General features: G+C 42.1%; 2 protein-coding genes across 2 annotated transcripts in view; one reads left to right on the top strand and one right to left on the bottom strand.

Moving 5' to 3' along the window:
* Positions 1–239: 239 nt before the first annotated feature.
* The window catches only part of LOC309811962 (uncharacterized protein C12orf56), a gene marked incomplete at both ends in the record, with an annotated part of 60,743 nt that continues 41,548 nt past the window's right edge, over positions 240–19,434 (top strand). Inside the window, 5 exon segments of the mRNA XM_082635324.1 lie at positions 240–317; positions 319–505; positions 9,706–9,808; positions 9,942–10,690; positions 11,237–11,309. Coding sequence (XP_082491450.1) covers positions 240–317; positions 319–505; positions 9,706–9,808; positions 9,942–10,690; positions 11,237–11,309 — 1,190 coding nt within the window.
* LOC309811708 (Y-box-binding protein 3-like) lies at positions 9,156–10,805 on the bottom strand. Its single transcript, XM_082634744.1, has one exon. The coding sequence runs from the start codon at positions 10,639–10,641 to the stop codon at positions 9,745–9,747; it is 897 nt and encodes a 298-aa protein (XP_082490870.1). The 5' UTR covers positions 10,642–10,805; the 3' UTR covers positions 9,156–9,744.

Genomic DNA, 19,434 nt, shown 5'->3' with positions numbered 1-19,434 from the left:
AGACCAGGATTGGGGGGGAGCGGGAGCGGGGGCGGGGCCGGGGCCGGGGCCGGGAGGGAGGGTGATGCTCCAAGGAGCCGGACCCAGGAGTTGGGCTCCGTCCCGGGGCCCGGCCCCCAGCGCCCGGGGGTGGCGGCGGCTTTGTGGTGCGCTTGGGTTCTACCGCGGGCGGCGCGGACGCGGGGCTGCGCGGAGGCGTCCGCCACCCTCAGCCCTCGGCCCTGCCGCGGGCGCCCCGCATGGCCAGCCCCGCGCGGGCGTGTTTCCCCGCGCGCAAGAACAGCCGCCTGGACGCGTTCCTGCGGAGGCATCTGCCGGCCCGAGGTCTACGACGCCATCCGCGCCTACGAGCTGTGCATCGTGGTGTCCGACACGGAGAAACACACCTTAAAGTACGTGCTGCTCAGTGACCGGCTCATCTACCTGACCGAGAACCCGCTCCAGTCCATCCGGCGAGTCGTGGCGCTCCGGAACATCGCGGCCATTGACCTGGTGAGGCGCGCGGGCGGGTTCGCGAGAACGCCCCTTCTTGGGGCCCCCAATCCCTCCTGCACGCGGGAAGGAGGACCTTCCTCACCCCGCCCTGGACTCCAGGACTCTCTTTAACTTACACTCCCCTACTAGCAGCCACATAGGAAAACTGGATTGCTGTATGCACTCCGAATAAAGATGCTTTTACCGTTCTCATCTTGTGTACCGGTCATCCCCTGTCCCCTCAAATACAGATTTGGAGAACATAGCCCCCTATCAGAAGTACGCTTTGAGGTCATTCCTAAGTTCATGAAGCACCTAGCCTTGCCAAGCACTGTCTAGACACTGAGGATGCAAAAATGAAATAGGGCGCCTTCCCAGAAGTTGCTGTGGGAGAGACAGAAAGCCAACACCAGGACAAATAAATGCCATGCGATAAATGCTATTATGCCTTGTTTATTTTTTTATTTTTAGGGCTTAGAGCGTGTTAGGTGCTCAATATGAGTTGAGTGAATAAATGAATTAATGAATGCATGCATGAATTAATGAGATGCGCATGGGACGCCTGGCAATCTCAGGCGGGTCATTCATCCAAACTGGGCTCAGGCCATGCTGGGAAAACTTCCTGGAAGGAGTGTCATAAGAGCGGAGCCTTGAAGGAGATACAATCTGTCCCAGTTTTTAGTGTGCTGCTACTGTATCCCTTTCGTCCAGGAATAGATTTACCTTATAAACCAGCAACAGCTTGAAGCAGTCTCTCTCCAATTACTGTTTTTCCCCCTTGGCTCCCTTTGTCTGAGCTGCTCTTCAGGTGTGTTCTTCCTTTTTCCATTGGGGACAGGTGTCTAGCCTTGTTTTTCTTTCCTTTGCCCTAGTCTCTGTGTCCCTCAAGGGAGAGGTTGGCGAGACTCTTGATAGAGCTGTTTTGCCAAGAGAGTCATAGCTTGTTTGGAACATGTCTGTAAGAAAATAATAAAGTTAAATGAAAAAAGTAGGGCTTCCCTGGTGGCACAGTGGTTAAGAATCCGCCTGCTAATGCAGGGGACATGGGTTTGAGCCCTGGTCTGGGAAGATCCCACATGCCGCGGAGCAGCTAAGCCCGTGCACCACAACTACTGAGCCTGTGCTCTAGAACCTGCGAGCCACAACTACTGAGCCCGCACGCGACAACTACTGAAACTCGTGCGCCTAGAGCCCGTGCTCCGCAACAAGCCACTGCAATGAGAAGCCCGCGCACCGCAACCAAGAGTAGCTCCCGCTCACCGCAACTAGAGAAAGCCTGCACGCAGCAAGAAGACCCAATGCAGCCAAAAAAAAAAAAAAAAGATAAAATAAATAAATTTAAAAAAATAAATAAATGAAAAAAGTAAATGCTTTCTTTTTCTACTTAAAATACCACCGTGGGCTGATATCACTATGCTAATTTCTTTGCTTTATTTGAGCCAAAGCTGGAAGTAAAACTGCCTTTTCCTCACTGCTACTGTTTGCATTCTCTTGAACTAAAATTTTTAAAAAATTAAATTTCTGACCAAATGTTTTAGAAAACATTAAACACTCAACTTTTTCTAGTGTCTGCAGTGTAAACATGTATTCTTGTAACAGAAAATAGTGATTTTAGGATATTGTTACTCTCCCCAAAGAGACAGTATACATATTTCAGTAGTTGCTATATATATTTCTTTTTAAGCTGTCAGAATCTGCAAAGTACAGTAAAGCTCCCTAGGCCTCCCAAGCCAAGAATATTACAAAAAGGCATACCAATTTATTTAGTTTACAAGGTAAACTCTGTACTCGATGTACAGAGTTTACCTTTCAGGCATATAGAAGAATGTGTAATGTCTATAAAGGTGCTGAACAAATCTAAGATTTCAGCATTGTTGATAGATTGAATGTCCATTTTACACAATATAGTTTAACTTTGGTTAAAGTTGTGGTAGGCAGAATAATGGCTCCCAAAACATATCTCCAGAACCTGTCCGTATTTTACGTTACGTGGCAAAGGGGAATTAAAGTTGCAGATAAAATTAAGGTTGCTAGCTAATCAGCTGACCTTAAAATAGGGAGATTATCTTGGATTATCTGCATAAGGCGAGTGTAATCACAAAATCCTTAAGGGTGGAAAAGGGAGGCAGAAGAAGAGTCAGCAGCAGAGTGATGCAGCATAAGAAAGACTACTGGTTTTGAAGTTGGAAGGGGGCCATGAACCAAGGAATGTGCGCAGCCTCTAAAAGCTGGAAAAGGCACAGAAACAGGTTTTTCCCTAGAGCCTCCAGAAAGAATGCAGTCTTGCTGATACCTTGGTTTTAGACCAGTGAGACCCATTTCAGACTTCTGACCCCAGAACTGTAAGAAAATAAGTTTGCATTGTTTAATACCACCAAGTTTATGGTAATGTGTTACAAGAGCAATAGGAATTCAATACGGAAGTGTTTTCTCTTGTGTTGTTTTAAAATGGGTAATTGTTTTAAAAATGTATTGTTTCAGTGAGAAATAAGTATAATCACGCCAAGCACAAATGCCTTAATCTCTTTTTCTGGGTTTTTATTACAGTTATTATTACATTTCAGTGGCTTGTACTAAGCTCCATAGGGTGTGTGAAAAATGTGTGTCCCCAAATTGCTTTATCTAGTGTCAGTTGATGACCAATTAATAACACTATATCTGTCCTTGGTACCACATAGAGAATTTTGCTGATTTCTATGTTATGTCATATATAGTTGTCCTGCTCTCTATTGCATTGGATTATATTATCTCAGTGCCAGGCAGCTTTGTTTTTTAGAACTGGTTCCTCCTTTCTTGAAAGATAAACTGTTTAATCTCCTTTTCTACTAGGGTGCTGTCCTCTTTCTAAGCCTACCTCTTTAGACATACTTTTCCGTTCTCAAAGGTCTTCTCATTTTACTGTGCAAGTTTGTCTCTTGTTATTTAACTTTCAGTTGGCTCAGGTTCCCACTTGGCCTTTGTTTTTACTGTCCTGTCAATAAAGCCCCTAAGCAAACCAGTCCTTTATGCCTCTGGGCCCCTACCCTTCTTGTTCCACATTTGGCCAGATTTCTCCACATAGTTCATGTCTCATATTCCAGTTACACTTAGGATAAAATTTGCAAATATTCAGATAAAATTCTGTTCTCTCCCCTAAGGAAAAAAAATTGAAAGAACAGCAACAAAACGTTAGACCCAGAGTATAGAAGTGAGATTTCTGTTCTAGCAAAGACAAGCTCCACGTGCACTTGGAGGTCTCAGTAGGTGATTTGTTTTTGTTTTTTCAAAACAAATTAATGTCAGTTTTATTTAAATAATTCTGTGTAAGTTTTTTAATCACTTATATTTAAAATTTAATTATTTTAAAAGTTGATATATAATTGACTCATAACACTATGTTAGTTTCCGGCGTACAACATAGGGTTTGATATTTCTATACATTACAAAATGATCACCACTCAGTAGGTGTTTGATATGGTTCATATCCTAAAAGAAAGGGTTTCCAAGGTTGTCTGGGCAGAGCTTTTGTGAAAGGCAGATGTTTTCTTTCAAAGTTGCTTTTGAAAGCTCTAGAGTTCTGCCCTTGTGTGCATCACAATACTATTCTTTAAGCCCTTCTAAGATTAGACACATTTTTCAAGTGTGAGAACCAACTCTCCTGAACAGTGATTTCCTATGGATTCACTCTCCTTCAAGGCCATCCCATCACCTACAAAGAAAAAAAAGCCTGTCAACTTCAGCAGCCCTTGTTTCTACTTTTTGCCTTTCTTTGTCCTTGTCCTTTCACCACTTTCCTCAGTGAATATCTCCTCTCCAGCCATCCTGGGGTCCATGTGGCTTCTTGAACAGGCAGCAAATGCACCTTCATAGCCGGGCCTGTTTGCTTGCAGTGTTTGCTTCCTCCTCCTTCAAGGATGTTCAGAACGTCATATCTATAACCTTCCTCCTTCTCTTTCTCCTTTTAAAAATGTAAAAAATATTCTCGGCTCAGACAGAAACAGGTCACAGGCTGTGCCGAAGGGGGCCACTGTAGTTTGCTAACGGATTCCTGCTTTCCCCTTTCCGTGTTCAGATCCTACACAGTTTCCAGGCTAAGCCCAAGTTGTTCTTTCTCCAAATCACTTTTCCTTGACTGAGCCCATGAGAGCAGGTCTTTTGGTCTGTTTTGTTCATTGCTCTATCTGGTTCCTAGAACATTGCCTGATACAGGTGAGATGGCCAATAAATATTTGTTAAATATTCAACACAATCTGTCTCTTTGTTTCTCAGTTTATTATCTGCAATATACATCGGGGCATTTAGTAATACATTTTTATTCAGCTTTTGCTTTCTACCTGTGTGGATTTGGTCAAGTTATTCAACCTCTACTTTGTGCCTCCATTTCTTCATCTGTGAAATGGAGGTAACAGCACCTTCCTTATAGAGCTGTTGGGAGGATTAACTTCATTAATAGATGAAACACACTGAAAATAGTACTTGGCACATGGGAAGAGCTACATACATGTTTCATTATTATCAATAACCTTTATTCACATATATTAAGTCAACTAAGGTTCGTGAATCTGTAAGACTGATATTATCTCTTTAGGAGATTTAGTAAATTTGGGAAAAAAAATAACTGGTTTTTGAGCATTGATTATGTATTAGGTGTTTTATTTATTTAGGCTGCGCCACATCTTATTTGTGGCATGAGGACTCTTAGTTGTGGCATACATGCGGGATCTAGTTGCCCCACCAGGGACTGAACCCAGGCCCCCTGCGTTGGCAGCACGGAGTCTTACCCAGTGGGCCACCAAGGAAGTCCCTATATATTAGGTGTTTTTAAATCTCACTTATTCTTTTTGAAAATTTGTGCACTGGGTTTGTCAAGTTTTATATGTTCAAAAACAGAATTCCTGATCTCCACCCCCAAACGTGTTCCTCTCTTAGCTTTTCCTATTTTAGGAAGTAACATCATCTTCCATTATCTTTAATTCTATCTTTCTTTCACTCTCCTCATCCTACACATCAGTATGTCATCTCGACTTGTGTAGAAGAGGAGAACGTTTTTCTCAGCCCTCTTAGGGACCCTGGCTAGGTCTGAAAATTTTATATGACATGGGAGCCTTTATAAGGAAATGAAATCTCAAAGAAGAAACAGTTAAACCTATGTGTGTTTAGTACTAGGTTTAATGAAGAATGGAGAGTCATAGAAAAATGTGATAGTTCAAAAAAGTTCAAAAAAGCTAAGGGTAATAGACTGGGGAAATTTTAGAAAGGCCTGCTTGTTTGGATTTGTCTTAACATCACTGTCTTGGAGATAAGGATGTTCCTTTCCTCTGGGTATAGGGAGGGCACCTCTCCCATGAGGGCCTTAAGACCTGATTCAGGAGAGGAGGGCTGGGGAAGGTAAGAAGGACTTTGCTGCATCTGTGCTTTCTTGAATTCCTTCAGCTCAAAGTATTCAGTATGCCAAGGCACCATATTTTGGGGTAGTGTGTTCTGAATCCCGTCACTTGTCTTCCAAAATATATCTAACTATGACCTTTCCCATTTTTCTTATTCCTTTTTCTAGCACCACTTGTCCAGTCCCTTATCTAGACTACTGAAATTGCCTCCAAATTGATTCCTCTCCACTTAGCAGTTGGGATGATCCTTTTAAATAATAATTATAAATTAAATTATATCACTTCTGTTTCAAAGTCTGCATGAACTTGCAAACTCCTTATTGCCTATAGGAGCTTCCATGATTTGACCCCTCCATCTCTGACTTACCTCTTACCACTCTTCCCAGAGCTCTTTCTGCTCTTCTTCCTGCCTCAGGGCCTTTGCACCTGCCATCCTACCTGGAACACTTTTCCTCAGATCTTCAGAGGGTTGATTCCTTCTTGTCAGTCATGTTTCTGAATTCAGCATCACCTCCACAGGGATGCCTTCTGTGTTCACCCAATCTAAAGTACCATTCCCCCAACACACTTAGCACATCTCTTTGTTTCAAAACACCACTATTTGCAGTATAAGATTAACATGTTTAGTGATTTATTATTGTCTATGTCCCATAGTAAACGTAAGCTCCATGAGAGCAGGACCCTGTTCGTCTTTTCATCCCTGTATCACTGTGCGTTATATTCCCTGACACATAGCAGATAGTCAATAACTACTTGTAAAATTGGAAGAATGAATAAGTGAATAAATGGAATCTCACATCCATCATACAATTTACCTCTTAGAAAGGGATATATTTCCTTACTTCCAAATATTGAGGGACTTGGGAGACTGACAACTCATCACACTGGCCAGAGTTACATAGCCAGTTAGTGGCAGAGTCAAGAGTAAATTCCCACGGGTCTCCTGCTGCTCAGGTTCAGCTCTCTTAATGCTTCTTTTGTGTTTGTATGGGATGATCCCTGTGTTGTTTATCTGTGTCATGCATTTTGAGAGATAGTGAGAGTTATATGAGACCATGTTATGCATACTTCTTTTTATCTTGAGCTATTTTTCCCTCTATTTTGACTCACTTGTTGCATTTCAAAGATCTCACTGTGGGAGGAAGAAAGAAGTGGTAAACTCTTTATCAGTCATTGTGACTGTTTCTTTTTTTTTAATTAAAAAAAATTTATTATTATTATTTTTTTGCAGTACGCGGGCCCCTCACTGTTGTGGCCTCTCCCGTTGCGGAGCACAGGCTCCGGACGCACAGGCCCAGCGGCCATGGCTCACGGGCCCAGCCGCTCCGCGGCACGTGGGATCTTCCTGGACCGGGGCACGAACCCGTGTCCCCTGCACTGGCAGGCGGACTCTCAACCACTGCGCCACCTGGGAAGCCCTGAATTGTACTTTTTATGTTTAGATGAAGGGAATGGTTAGTAAACTCTCAATGAACAGTGTTGATGGGACCAGAGTGACAGTGGTGAACTGTATCAGCAGTAAAAGCTCTGGAATGAATTGGGTTATTAGCCCTTAGTTTCAGGTACATTCTAGAACAGGACTATTCAATAGAACTTTCTGCAATGATGGGATTGTTCTATATCTAGTCTAATTATGTCTAAACAGTAGCCATGTGGCCACTGAGCACTTGAGATTACTAGTGCTACTAACTGAATTTTAATTTAATTTTTTTTTTTTTTTTTCTTTTTGCGGTATGCGGGCCTCTCACTGTTGTGGCCTCTCCCGTTGCGGAGCACAGGCTCCGGATGCGCAGGCCCAGCGGCCATGGCTCACGGGCCCAGCCGCTCCGCGGCATATGGGATCCTCCCAGACCGGGGCACGAACCCGTATCCCCTGCATCGGCAGGCGGACTCTCAACCACTGCGCCACCAGGGAGGCCCTAATATAATTTTTAATGTTAATAGCCACAGGTGGCTCATGGCTACCAACCTGATCACTGCAGCTCTAGAATCATGGAAAAGACCTTAAAGGCTTTCGTGGCATATTTTGAAACATCGGCATAAAATGAAGTAGACTAATCCCCAAATCAGAATGAGACATAATAATTTAATGAAACATAAACTGAATCAAAGTTTTATATATGTGTATGTATATGTATGTGTGTGTGTATATATATAACTTTTATTTTAAACCTAAAACCTAGACATTTTCAGAAACCAATGACGTGGGGTAAAACTAAAACAACAAGGCACTGATGAGTCAGGTTTAGTGGATAACTTTTATCAATACCGAAGCTTGGTCTTCCTCACAGGAATAGGATTTCACAGACATAATCAGACCTCCTACAGTTGAGATATCAGGCGCATTCTGTTTGGAGTGTTGCTTCTAAAAGTGTTCCTTAGCTGACCAGCACCACTGAGCATGCCATCAGACACACATTGTGCTGAACAGCTGAAGGACTTCCTATCTAAGCTACTGAAGAGGAGTGAAGACTGCTGCATGCACATGAGAACACAGGGGCAGGTCACTCTATTTTCTGTATTCAGGCTCTCTTGTCATTATTGCCATTAGAGCCCTGCCATGTTCCGGTCATTGGCATCCAGGAGACCAGACATCGCACCAAGTGTTGAAACAGGAATCTAGCCATACTTCATTTCTCAGTGGAGAACAGATGATCCTAAGTTTCTCCACCCCATTGTTACAAATAATTTAAAGCTAACAGAAAGAGAGGCAGGGACTTTGACACTAAAGTTGTTTTGTTACAACATTTTAGTGACCTCACACAGAAAAAGAGAAAGTTCAAGTTTGGTTGTTGAACCTGGATGAAATCAGGTTTAAGAGATGACTTGAACCTAGGTACAGGCTGATCGTTGGTAATATCAGCTTCTTAATAAAGAAGTCCTGGACTTCCCTGGTGGCGCACTGGTTAAGAATCCACCTGCCAATGCAAGGGACATGGATGGGTTCGATCCCCGGTCTGAGAAGATCCCACATGCCACAGAGCAACTAAGCCCATGCGCCACAACTACTGAGCCTGCGTTCTAGAGCCCACGAACCACAACTACTGAGCCCACATGCCACAACTTCTGAAGCCCATGCACCTAGAGCCCATGCTCTGCTCTTCTCAGCTGCATTGAGAAGCCTGTGCACCGCAATGAGGAGTAGCCCCTGCTCGCTGCAACTAGAGAAAGTTCGCGCACAGCAACGAAGACCCAACGCAGCCAAACATAAATAATAAATAAATTTATTTTTAAAAAATCAAAATAAAGTCATTTATTAAAAAAAAAAAGAAAATCCTGAATTTGAGCATAAGTTTTCTTTTTTGTTTTTTTTGTTTTTTCCTTTCAAGGGTAAAAATTTTATTTTTGAGGAATTTCATACTGCACATTTTCAAAGCGAGTCACATAAGAAAGCAAAATGTTATCCTCCCCTCATCCTCAAAATAAATAAGAAGGGCATAAAATTTCTTTTTAACTCATGACACTTGGAACTTTAGCACCAGCATCCAAAATGAACAAAAAAGGGAAAAAAAGCATTTACTACATATTTTAGATTTCTTTAGTTGGGGGGGGTTTCCCCATGTGGTATTAATATTTCTTCTTTCAATTCATATTACCAAAACAGTAAAAACCAGGAAAAAAATATAAACCTAGTGGCTGCTGAAACCGGCGAGTTTGCTCTCTTGTTCCGTACAGGCATTCCCAGGATCTCAGCTGCTGGAAAAACTGGCTGACACTTTCCTTGTGTAGCTGTTTGCTTCGTAAAGAATAGTAGTGAGCATTCTAATGTACACGTCTTGGTTATTAGTCTTGGACGTTTCTTTGGTGTTGGTAAGGTTGCGGTCTGCTTTTTGCTTTATTTTTTGAATGGTCATTAATTCTTTAGGTCACCTGCTGATGGTGAAGGTGCCTGGGGAGCCGGATGTTACTCGACACTGCTCTGCTCGGGGGCTGGAGCAGGGTTCTCAGATGGTGCTTCACCTGCCTTGGTCTCTTTGCCATCTTGTGCAGGAGCATTAGGAGGACGGGGGCGACGCCGATAGTTATAGGGGCGCCGGTATCCACGGCGAGCAGGTGACTGGTTTGGACCATTGGCCGCTTGTTGATTCTCTTTATCTTCAGCCTCTCCAACCGCTGGGGCAGGTCGTGGGCGAGGAGGGCCCCTAGGGTACCTTGCGCGGTAAGTCGGATTTCGATGAACTGGTCCCTGAAGTTGTGCTCCCTCTGGGACTCCATCCTTCATCTCTCCAATCTCACCCGCATTACGGGGCGGTCCACGGCGTCTGCCGTAGTAGCCGCGTCTGTAGCGGCGCCGATCTGCAGCATATCGGCTCCCTTTCACAGGAACGCCGTCCGGGCCAGTCACGTTGGCTGCTTCTGCACCCTTCTCTCCTTCAACCACATCAAACTCCACAGTTTCTCCATCTCCTACACTGCGCAGATATTTCCGTGGGTTATTCTTCTTGATGGCAGTCTGATGTACGAATACATCTTCTTTGGTATCATTTCGATTTATAAATCCATATCCATTTTTGACGTTGAACCATTTGACAGTGCCAAGGACTTTGGTGGCGAGAACTTTCTTCTCCGCGTCTTTACTGTCCGCGGCGGCCGAAGAGGCGGGGGCCGCGGTGCCCGGGGCCGCGTCCCCGCCGGGGTTGCCCGCGACCAGGGCGGCGGGCGCCGGGGCCGGGGCCTGGGGGGCGCCGCCGCCGCCCGCCGGGCTCTTGGGCGCGGGGTCCTGGGGGGCCGCGGCGGCCGCCTCCGCCGGAGCCTGTGGGAGGGTGGTAGTGGTGGTGGTGGCCTCGCCCGCCTCGCTCATGCCGCCTCCTCCGTTCTCCCTCTGGCGCCTCGGTGGCTGTTGGTCGGCGGTTAGCGCGGCTGGAGGTCGCGGCGGCCGGGGCTCGCTCTCCGGGAGGCTGGTGCGGATCTCGAGGCGCTGGCGGCGGAGGCGGCTCGAGCTCTCGGGCTGCGCGCTCGCTCTTGGGCTCCTCGCTGGATCTTACTGCCTGAGCATATGTTTTAACAAATTTCTTTTTGCCCATCATGTTGCCCAGTTTATAATTTTGAATTTGCAAGTTTTTGTGGGGATTTATAGAGTCATCAATTCAGTACAGTAACTCTATCTTCTTTATAAACTCAATCAAATCATGTAATTAATGACCAACTAACTTTTTTTTTTTTTTTTTTTTTTTGCGATATGCGGGCCTCTCACTGTTGTGGCCTCTCCCGTTGCGGAGCACAGGCTCCGGACGTGCAGGCTCAGCGGCCATGGCTCACGGGCCCAGCCGCTCCGCGGCATGTGGGATCTTCCCGGACCGGGGCACGAACCGTGTCCCCTGCATCAGCAGGCGGACTCTCAACCACTGCGCCACCAGGGAAGCCCACTTCTTTTTTTTTTTTTTTTTTTTTTTAAGTCAAAGAAGAGAATAATGGCCCTGCCTTTTGGAGAGGCAAAAAGCCTAAAAGTCTGAATGAATCCCTTTTCAGGTGAGATTGTTGTTTTGTGTTTTTAATTTGCTGTCCAAAACTTATTTTACGTTTCAATTGACTTTAAAATTTTTTATTTTATTTATTTATTTTTGGCTGCTTTGGTTCTTTGTTGTGCGTGGCTTTCTCTAGTTGCGGTGAACAGGGACCACTCTTCATTGCAGTGCATAACTTCTCATTGTGGTGCCTTCTCTTGTTGTGGAACACGGGCTCTGAGCATGGGGGCTTCAGTAGTTGTGGCACGTGGGCTCAGTAGTTGTGGCGCGTGGGCCTAGTTGCTCCACAGCATGTGGGATCTTCCTGGACCAGGGCTCGAACTCGTGTCCTCTGAATTGGCAGAAGGATCTTAACCACTGCGCCACCAAGGAAGCCCTTAACTGGCTTTTTAAAATGCTTTTTCTCTACTCATGTCTTTGAACTGAGTTCTGTTTATCTCATGTACGTAATAATGAAGAGGTATTTTGTGAGATTTTCTTCTAAATTCAAATCCAGTTAGTTATAAACTATAATTTTTCTCATTTCAATTGAATATACAGATGTCTCAATATAAATAAATGATTAAAATCAAATTCAAATCATTTATTGAACTCTGGTTCTGTGTAGTGGTATGTTGGGCCCTGTAATAGGTACAAAGATGAGTAAGGCATAGTTCTTATCCTTGAGAGACTGATTCTCATCAGGACATATGACGTTTGTGTAAATAAATATACTGCAAAGTATGCATGCTAAGTGTCATAGTTGAGTTTGAGCAAATTATCAAAGAGATTTAATGAGGGGAAAGGTTTTATTCGGTTGTGGGGAGAAGTCAAGATGCCAGATGACAGTCGGTGAAGGAATAGTGCACATGGTGATAGAGATATTGCAGTTGGAGGGAACAGTAGAAGCTACAGTAGAGGCAGGAAAAAATGGAACATGTATAAATTGAAAAAGGAGTTTCCTAAGCTGCATAACTCAAAGTATGATTCTATTACACACTTTAAGTATCTAGACATTAGAAGGAGGAAGGGAGCATAGGATTCTAAGAGCTCTGAGTCAGGGGATTATAGGCGTGGGGAAAATTAAGGTGCATTGGGGCCCTGAAAGTCAGGTCATGACATGGGGAAAACAGCCCCCAGGAAAACATTGCAAAATGTGCAAAGAAAAAGTGAACACCTACTTGGAGGGTATTCACCCCCAAGACCTGTGGTGTACCATGCTGTGCAATGGGTTACTGGGGAGGGGCCTTTTCCCACTGTACTTACTCTCATACCTTCTCTCACTGAACAATGACATACAAAGGTCTTTTAAACTAAATTTGATTAACTTTTTTTGTCACCAAAAGAAAAAAAAATTGTTTTAGGAAGCCTGGCTTATATCATATAGGCTTAGAGGATCATGATTTGTTCTAAATCCATGTAATAGCAAGCTATGTTTTAAGGGGTTGATACACTTCCATTGTTACCCTGAGCGCCATAAATTACTAGCTTCTGGGAGGAGGGTCTCTGCCTTCTTGTCTCAGGGCACTAAGTGAAGTTCCTAACGTGGCCCTTGTAACTGGAAGTACTGAGGGAGAGCCACTGCCAGTGGATAGCCATCCACATGCTCTGAGATTCAACATTCATTTCACCTTTGGCCTATAATGCCCCAATTTTTCTAGACCACTCTGATAGCCTCATTGTTTTCTTCCAGTTTAGAAAAATAAAAGAGATTTCTAAGTAATGTATGCAGTAGCTGTTTTAGGTTATTGTGGAGGTCAGAACTCTGTTAAAAGTGGCAGAAGTCCAACTTAGGTTAAAAGGGTAATTTATTGGAATTACAGGGCAATATTGGAATTAGAGGGCAACTCATGTTATTCAACATTCATTCAGCAGATATGTATAGATACAGACATAAATATAGATACAAATGTAGATCTATCTATTTTACCTGTTAAATCTGGCATATTCTATTTGCTGGGCTCTTCAATTTTAGATGTACAATGGTGAGCAAAATCAGCAGAAGTTAGAAACCACAACTTAGGAAAGTAGGAATGCTAAGAATGAAGTTGGACTTAGGCATAGCTGGAACTTGGGACTTGAGTGCCATAGAACTTTGTCTCCTTTGATGTTTGTGGATCAGCTTCATTTTCTCTCACTGAATACCATGTCTTCTGTGGGACAGCAAAGTCACCAACTGTCTTAAATTCAATTTTTACTTCTCCTACCACCACACAAAGGCTAACTCACACACTTTCTTGTACCAAATTAAAAAATCCTGGGAAGGTCTCTGATGCCTAACTTGAATAAACGATTGACTGCTAAAAAATATCCACCATAGCCAAGAGGTTTAAAAACATGGCAGCTTCTGTGTGCTCCATGTGTGGAGAGGAGGAGTGATTTCCAAATAAAGTGGGGGTGGTGGAGTTAGGTCTGCTATCCCATAGTTTTCTAGTACTGTCATCTTCATAATTAAACATCTGAGTCAAAAGTGTAAACAAAAGGCAGGCTACAATAAACACTAATTAGAGGGCTAAAGAATGTTATCATGTACAGAGCTTTGTGACACCTCTGAGGTGTAAAGTTTTAGGCCTAATTATGAGAAGCTGCAGGTCATAAGAAGGATGCAGTTATCTTGGGACATCACACTTACATAAATATGATTACTTTTCAAGGTAATAGTAAACAACAGGCCTTTTAACACCTGAGGGATAGAAAACAGACTGGTGATGATCTCTGATAATGGGATTCAGTACTTTGGTTTCTCTATCTTTAGTATAGCTCTTCATTAGTGGATAGTTCCATGTAGTCATGCATTTTACAGGAGAAAACCCAAGCAGATATCTAACCAAAATGTTCTCTAAGGAAAAGTTTATTGTGACCTACTTAAGAATCCCCTAAAGCTGGGGGGAAAAAGACTGCCTATTGCTTGCACGTATAAAAAAAACCATACAGATCAATAGAACATTTTTACAGTGCTGGCATAGAGTAAGATTTATGTAAATTTAATTGCATTCACCTTGAATAATCCAAAGGAAAAGAGTGAAAATGCTTAGCCCTCAGTCCAGATCTGCTAAGCTCATACCCACCAGGGTGGATTTCAATCTGAGTTTACATCTATTTATAGCCTCTACTGATATTTAGCTAATGAAAACTTAAAAGCAGATTTTCTAACCATAGTGCATGGCAAGTAGTGGGATGAACTTTTGGAGAAACCGATCTGTTTAATAAACAGAATTAGAGCTGACCACCTTGGCATCCTTATGAAATAAGAACGTATTGCATTTAATTGTATATCATTAGCAAAATAGAAGGGAAAAAAACAACCAAGAAGGTGAACCTTATATTTTTCTCTAAGAAGAAGCACTTCTTGGCAGAAAGTAGAAAAAGGGAGCTGTTTTATTCTTCTCTGCATAGTAGATAAAAATATAAAGGCTCTGTAGCCACACTGGCTGACTTCAAATCTGGACTCTACCTTGGACTATTTAACCTTCCCAGGCTTCACTCCTCATGGGTAGGATGGGGCTCACAATGGTACATATCCCACAGGGATGATATGTAAAGGGCTAAGTCATGTACAGTTGACCCTTGAACAACACAGGTTTGGACTTTGAGGGTCCACTTATATGCAGATTTTCTTCAATAGATACATACTACAGTCCTACAGAATCCTTGGATATGGAAACTTGGATACAGAGGGGTGAACTGTAAAGTGTTATATGCTGATTTTCAACTGTGCAGAGGATCAGTACCCCAAACCCCACATTGTTCAAGGGTCAACTGTACATGTAAAGTGCTTAAACTGTGTGTGGCACTTAGTGAGTCCCTATTAAACTTAGCTCTTTCGTTTTTGCAAAGTCAGTCACTGAGCAATAATCTATTTAGCATCCTCAGAATCCTTGATCAAGCCTTGAAACAGAAGAATTTCCTCTTTTCTCTTCTCACTAATAAATACTACGGTATGTAAAAAATAAAAATGCTATTGTGCAATAATTTGGCACGAGGCACCATCTATATTAATTTCCTAAGGATTTCTTATGCAGTAGGTTGCTGTACTTCTATTAGAGGACCAAGTCCTGTGTTTATGTAAATATACTATATGTGTAAGTATATGAATTCAGAATGTTTAGAAACTCAAGAGAAGGATTCAAGGCCTCCAATAGCTGTTCTTTTTTTTTTTTTTTTTTTTTTTGCGGTACGCGGGCCTCTCACTGCCGTGGCCTCTCCGGTTGCAGAGCACAGGCTCTGGACGCGCAGGCTCAGCGGCCATGGCTCACGGGCCCAGCCGCTTCGCGGCATGTGGGATCCTCCCGGACCAGGGCACGAACCCGCGTCCCCTGCATCAGCAGGTGGATTCTCAACCACTGCGCCACCAGGGAAGCCCTAGCTGTTCTTTTAGTAAGTCCTTATTTCTTGATATTTCTCAAAATTGACACTGCAATTATTAAATAGATATATTCACTTGTACACAGTTAGATCATAGTTTATAATTATTAACAAATATTCATTGATCAGTTACAGATTTATAAAAATACAAAAAATATTGAGGGTTGGGGTAGAATCAATATTCATTTTTCTCCCCCTTACTCTCTTCCTGTTTGAAAAATTTCTTGGGACATATAATCAAGAGCAGAATTGCTTTGTACATTCTACTAATATACATTATACTAATCTGCTTATTGGTTTTAGAGATTAAAAATACCTCATCCCATATTGTCAACTACCTATTAGCTTATTCTATGTGGTGTCTTCTACTGAGTAGAATTTTAATTTTGAAGTAATAAAATTAATTAAGTTTTTAATTCTGGTCGAGGTGGAGTGAGCACACTTTGCCCTACCTCCCCCTCTGAATGGAAGTAAAAATCCTGAACAGAATGCACACAGCAATTGATTGCCTGATTAAAAAAAAAACACAACATTCTACATAGAATTTAAATAAGACCCAGAGTCAACAACAGCTATAAACTAAAATCTGTTTTAGCTGAGTCACATGTATTTGATGTATATTGCCATTCAGTTCTAAATATCTCTTAATTTCCTTTATCACTTATAGCAGTTAGATTATGATATGTCTGCTGTGGAATTCTTTGAGTTTATCTTATTTGGGATTCACTCAGTTTCTTGAATCTATAAGTTCATGTCTTTTGCCTAATTTGGAGAGTTTTCAACCATTACTCCTTCAAATATTTTTTCTGTACCACTCTTTTTCCTCTCCTTCTGGGACTCTGAAGACATGAATATTAGGTCTTTTTCATATTGTCACACAGTCCCTTGAGAATGTGTTCATTTTCTTCTTCAATCTCTATTCTCTCTGGATTGTTCAAATTGGATAATTTCTATTCCTCTATCTTCAAAATTCAATGACTCTTTTCTTTGTCATCTCTAGTCTGCTCATTGAGTCCATTCAGAGAATTTAAAAATTTTTAGTTATTATAGTGTATTTTTTCCTCCTAAAATTTCCATTTGGTTCCTTTTTATATTTGCTATTTCTCTGCTGAGACTTTCTATCTTTCCATTTGTTTCAAAGGGGTTCACTCTCATTTATTGGAGCATGGTTATGATGGTTACCTTAAAGCTTTTGTCTGATAATTCCAACATCTTTGTCATCTCAAGATTGATATCTGTTCATTTTCTTTTTCCTCATAAGGTATTGAGGTTTTCCTGGCTTTTCAAATGTCAAGTAATTTTGGATTTCGTCTGGGACATTTTGAGTATTATGTGACTTTGGGTCACATGAAGAGTTTGGTACTGGTCTCTGCCAGCCTCTTGATTACACTTAAATATCTGAGAATTATTTTCTAGCTTTGAATTATTTTACATAGAATTACTTATATTTCACCAATTCTGCTTTAGTAGAGTCTTCATGGGGAATTTTTTATTCAGGAGAGCTCAAATTCTACATCTTGAGATCTAGGTCTATATCTTTTTTTTTTTTATGGAAGAGCCATCGTTCCTTATTGTTCTGCTTGTTTCTTATATTTTAGCGCATTAATCTGACAATTTCGGTCTGATAGTGTTTTGCTTTCCATGAAAACTAAACTCCCCGTTTTCATATTTACTTAACTTCTTTCTCATCCTTTTAAAGAGTTTTAAAAATCAATGATTTTTTCTATTCCATTTTAAAACTCTTAAAAAGGATGAGAAAGAAGTTAAGTAAATTCTATTTACCATTTTTCTTCATTTCTTGATAGAGTCAATATGCTAGTATATATGTACTTGGCATTCTTAGCTGACTTTGCATCTAACAGATTTTTCTGAAGCTGTTTAATGTTGCCTGCTGCTTTTTGGACTCTGGCTTTTAACCTGACAGTTTCAGCCTCAAGGAGTTTATCTGTGTTTGATGCAGAGGGAGAAAGGAGAAAAACGATTTGTGCATACTTTTGATTCTGGCATTCTCTTTCCCAGTTCTCCCATTGCTTTCTCCTTTGCGGTGGCTCTCCCTAGAGATACATAATCGGCTCATCAGAAAAACACTTGACTTTTAGCAAGTTAGTTGTGTAAATATGAAGTTGACACATGTTGAAACTCACGGTTCTAGAACTCTTGCTTAGTAATGAACTACTGTTTAATCAGACTACTAAAAGTGTGTATTATTGAATTAAATGTGAAAAATACAGTTCAACTTTTATGAGTTGGCTTGCTTCACTGGTGAAGCTATAATACATGACATTTTAATTTATGCTGTCTAAAAGGTAATCCTTTTTAGAAACTCTGAGCTCTTTAAAATAATATTTTTTTCATACAACTGAGTAAATAACAGTCACTTCAAGTGCGCCTTTTTTTTTTTTTTTTTTCTGTACGCGGGCCTCTCACTGCTGTGGCCTCTCCCATTGCAGAGCACAGGCTCCGGATGCACAGGCTCAGCGGCCATGGCTCACGGGCCCAGCTGCTCCGCGGCATGTGGGATCTTCCCGGACCGGGGCACGAACCCGTGTCCCCTGCGTCGGCAGGCAGACTCTCAACCACTGCGCCACCAGGGAAGCCCTTGAGTATTGGTTTTTAGGGTAGGCTTCCCTGCTCTTCCTCCCCATTTTGGAAGTTTAACCTTCGAATTTAGTAATATTGTGCAGACATAATGCACTGGACAATTAACGGTATGATTTTAACAGGCTATTGCAATAGGGAAAATGCTCATTAATGAGACATGTCTTCAAGAAAAGGCGATGGACCTGAGGTTTTATAGAGGCAGGTAATAAGGGAGTAAGCAGTGAGTCTCATGGGAATCAATGAGGACGGTTGGAGACAGGTCTTATCTTGGAATATTTGTGAGCAGGGTGGTCTTCTGCAGTTAGCTGGGGTGATTTCTCAACCATTCTGCTTTCAGAGACCAGGGAGCTCAGATGAAGTTCAACAGTATCAATATGGTTCTGTATTTCTTAGCCGTGCTATTGAAAGTAGGTTAGTGGGAGTTTTTGACTTAAAAAAAAATGCACAACATGAGATTTGTGAGTTAAGTTTTATTTGGGCAAAATGATGACTATAGCCCAGGAGACAGCATCTCAAATAGCTCTGAGAAACTGCTCCGAACAGGTAGGGGGGAAGGTCAGTATATATGTGATTTTGGTGAAAGGGGAGTACGTGCAATCAAGCACATATTTTTTGCAGAAGGTTTCTGCTAGTCTTGTGAAGGTTACTGCTAGTCACGAGGAACAGACGTCATGAAGGATTTTAGTAGTGCTTTTCTAGATAAGAGAAGATACAAGAACTGGGCTCATAACATCGGCTCCTGAAAATATCTAACTATCTGAAGACCTGTTCTGCCAGTTTTTCCCAGAGCACAGAGCGCCTCATTTCTGCCCTCCACCCTGAACTCCTTTCAGGAGTTGTTGAAAGTCAGCAGCTGCAGCAGCTCATGATGTAATCCTTGTAGAGGCAGCTGGCAAGTGCCAACGGCAAGTGCCAATGTGTAGTTGACAGACTCATTGTCATAAGATCAGATAATTTTACAGAGATCACCTGGTCTATGTCCCTTATTTTATAAATGAGGAGACTGAAGCACAAAAATTCTAAGTGACTTACTCAACATTATATAATACGTGTAGGGGCAGAGTCAGAACTCGCATTTAGGGATCTTCTTATAACACCAGGATCAGTTTTAAGATAAGTAATTTATTAAAAGAATAGTATGACCCTTTTTACTTATCTTCAGTGATACATAATTTTTATTATTG

The sequence above is a fragment of the Mesoplodon mirus genome, assembly GCF_964341445.2.
Source record: "Mesoplodon mirus genome assembly, chromosome: 11".
Taxonomy (NCBI): domain Eukaryota; kingdom Metazoa; phylum Chordata; class Mammalia; order Artiodactyla; family Ziphiidae; genus Mesoplodon; species Mesoplodon mirus.
This window is presented reverse-complemented; position numbering and strand designations above follow the sequence as displayed.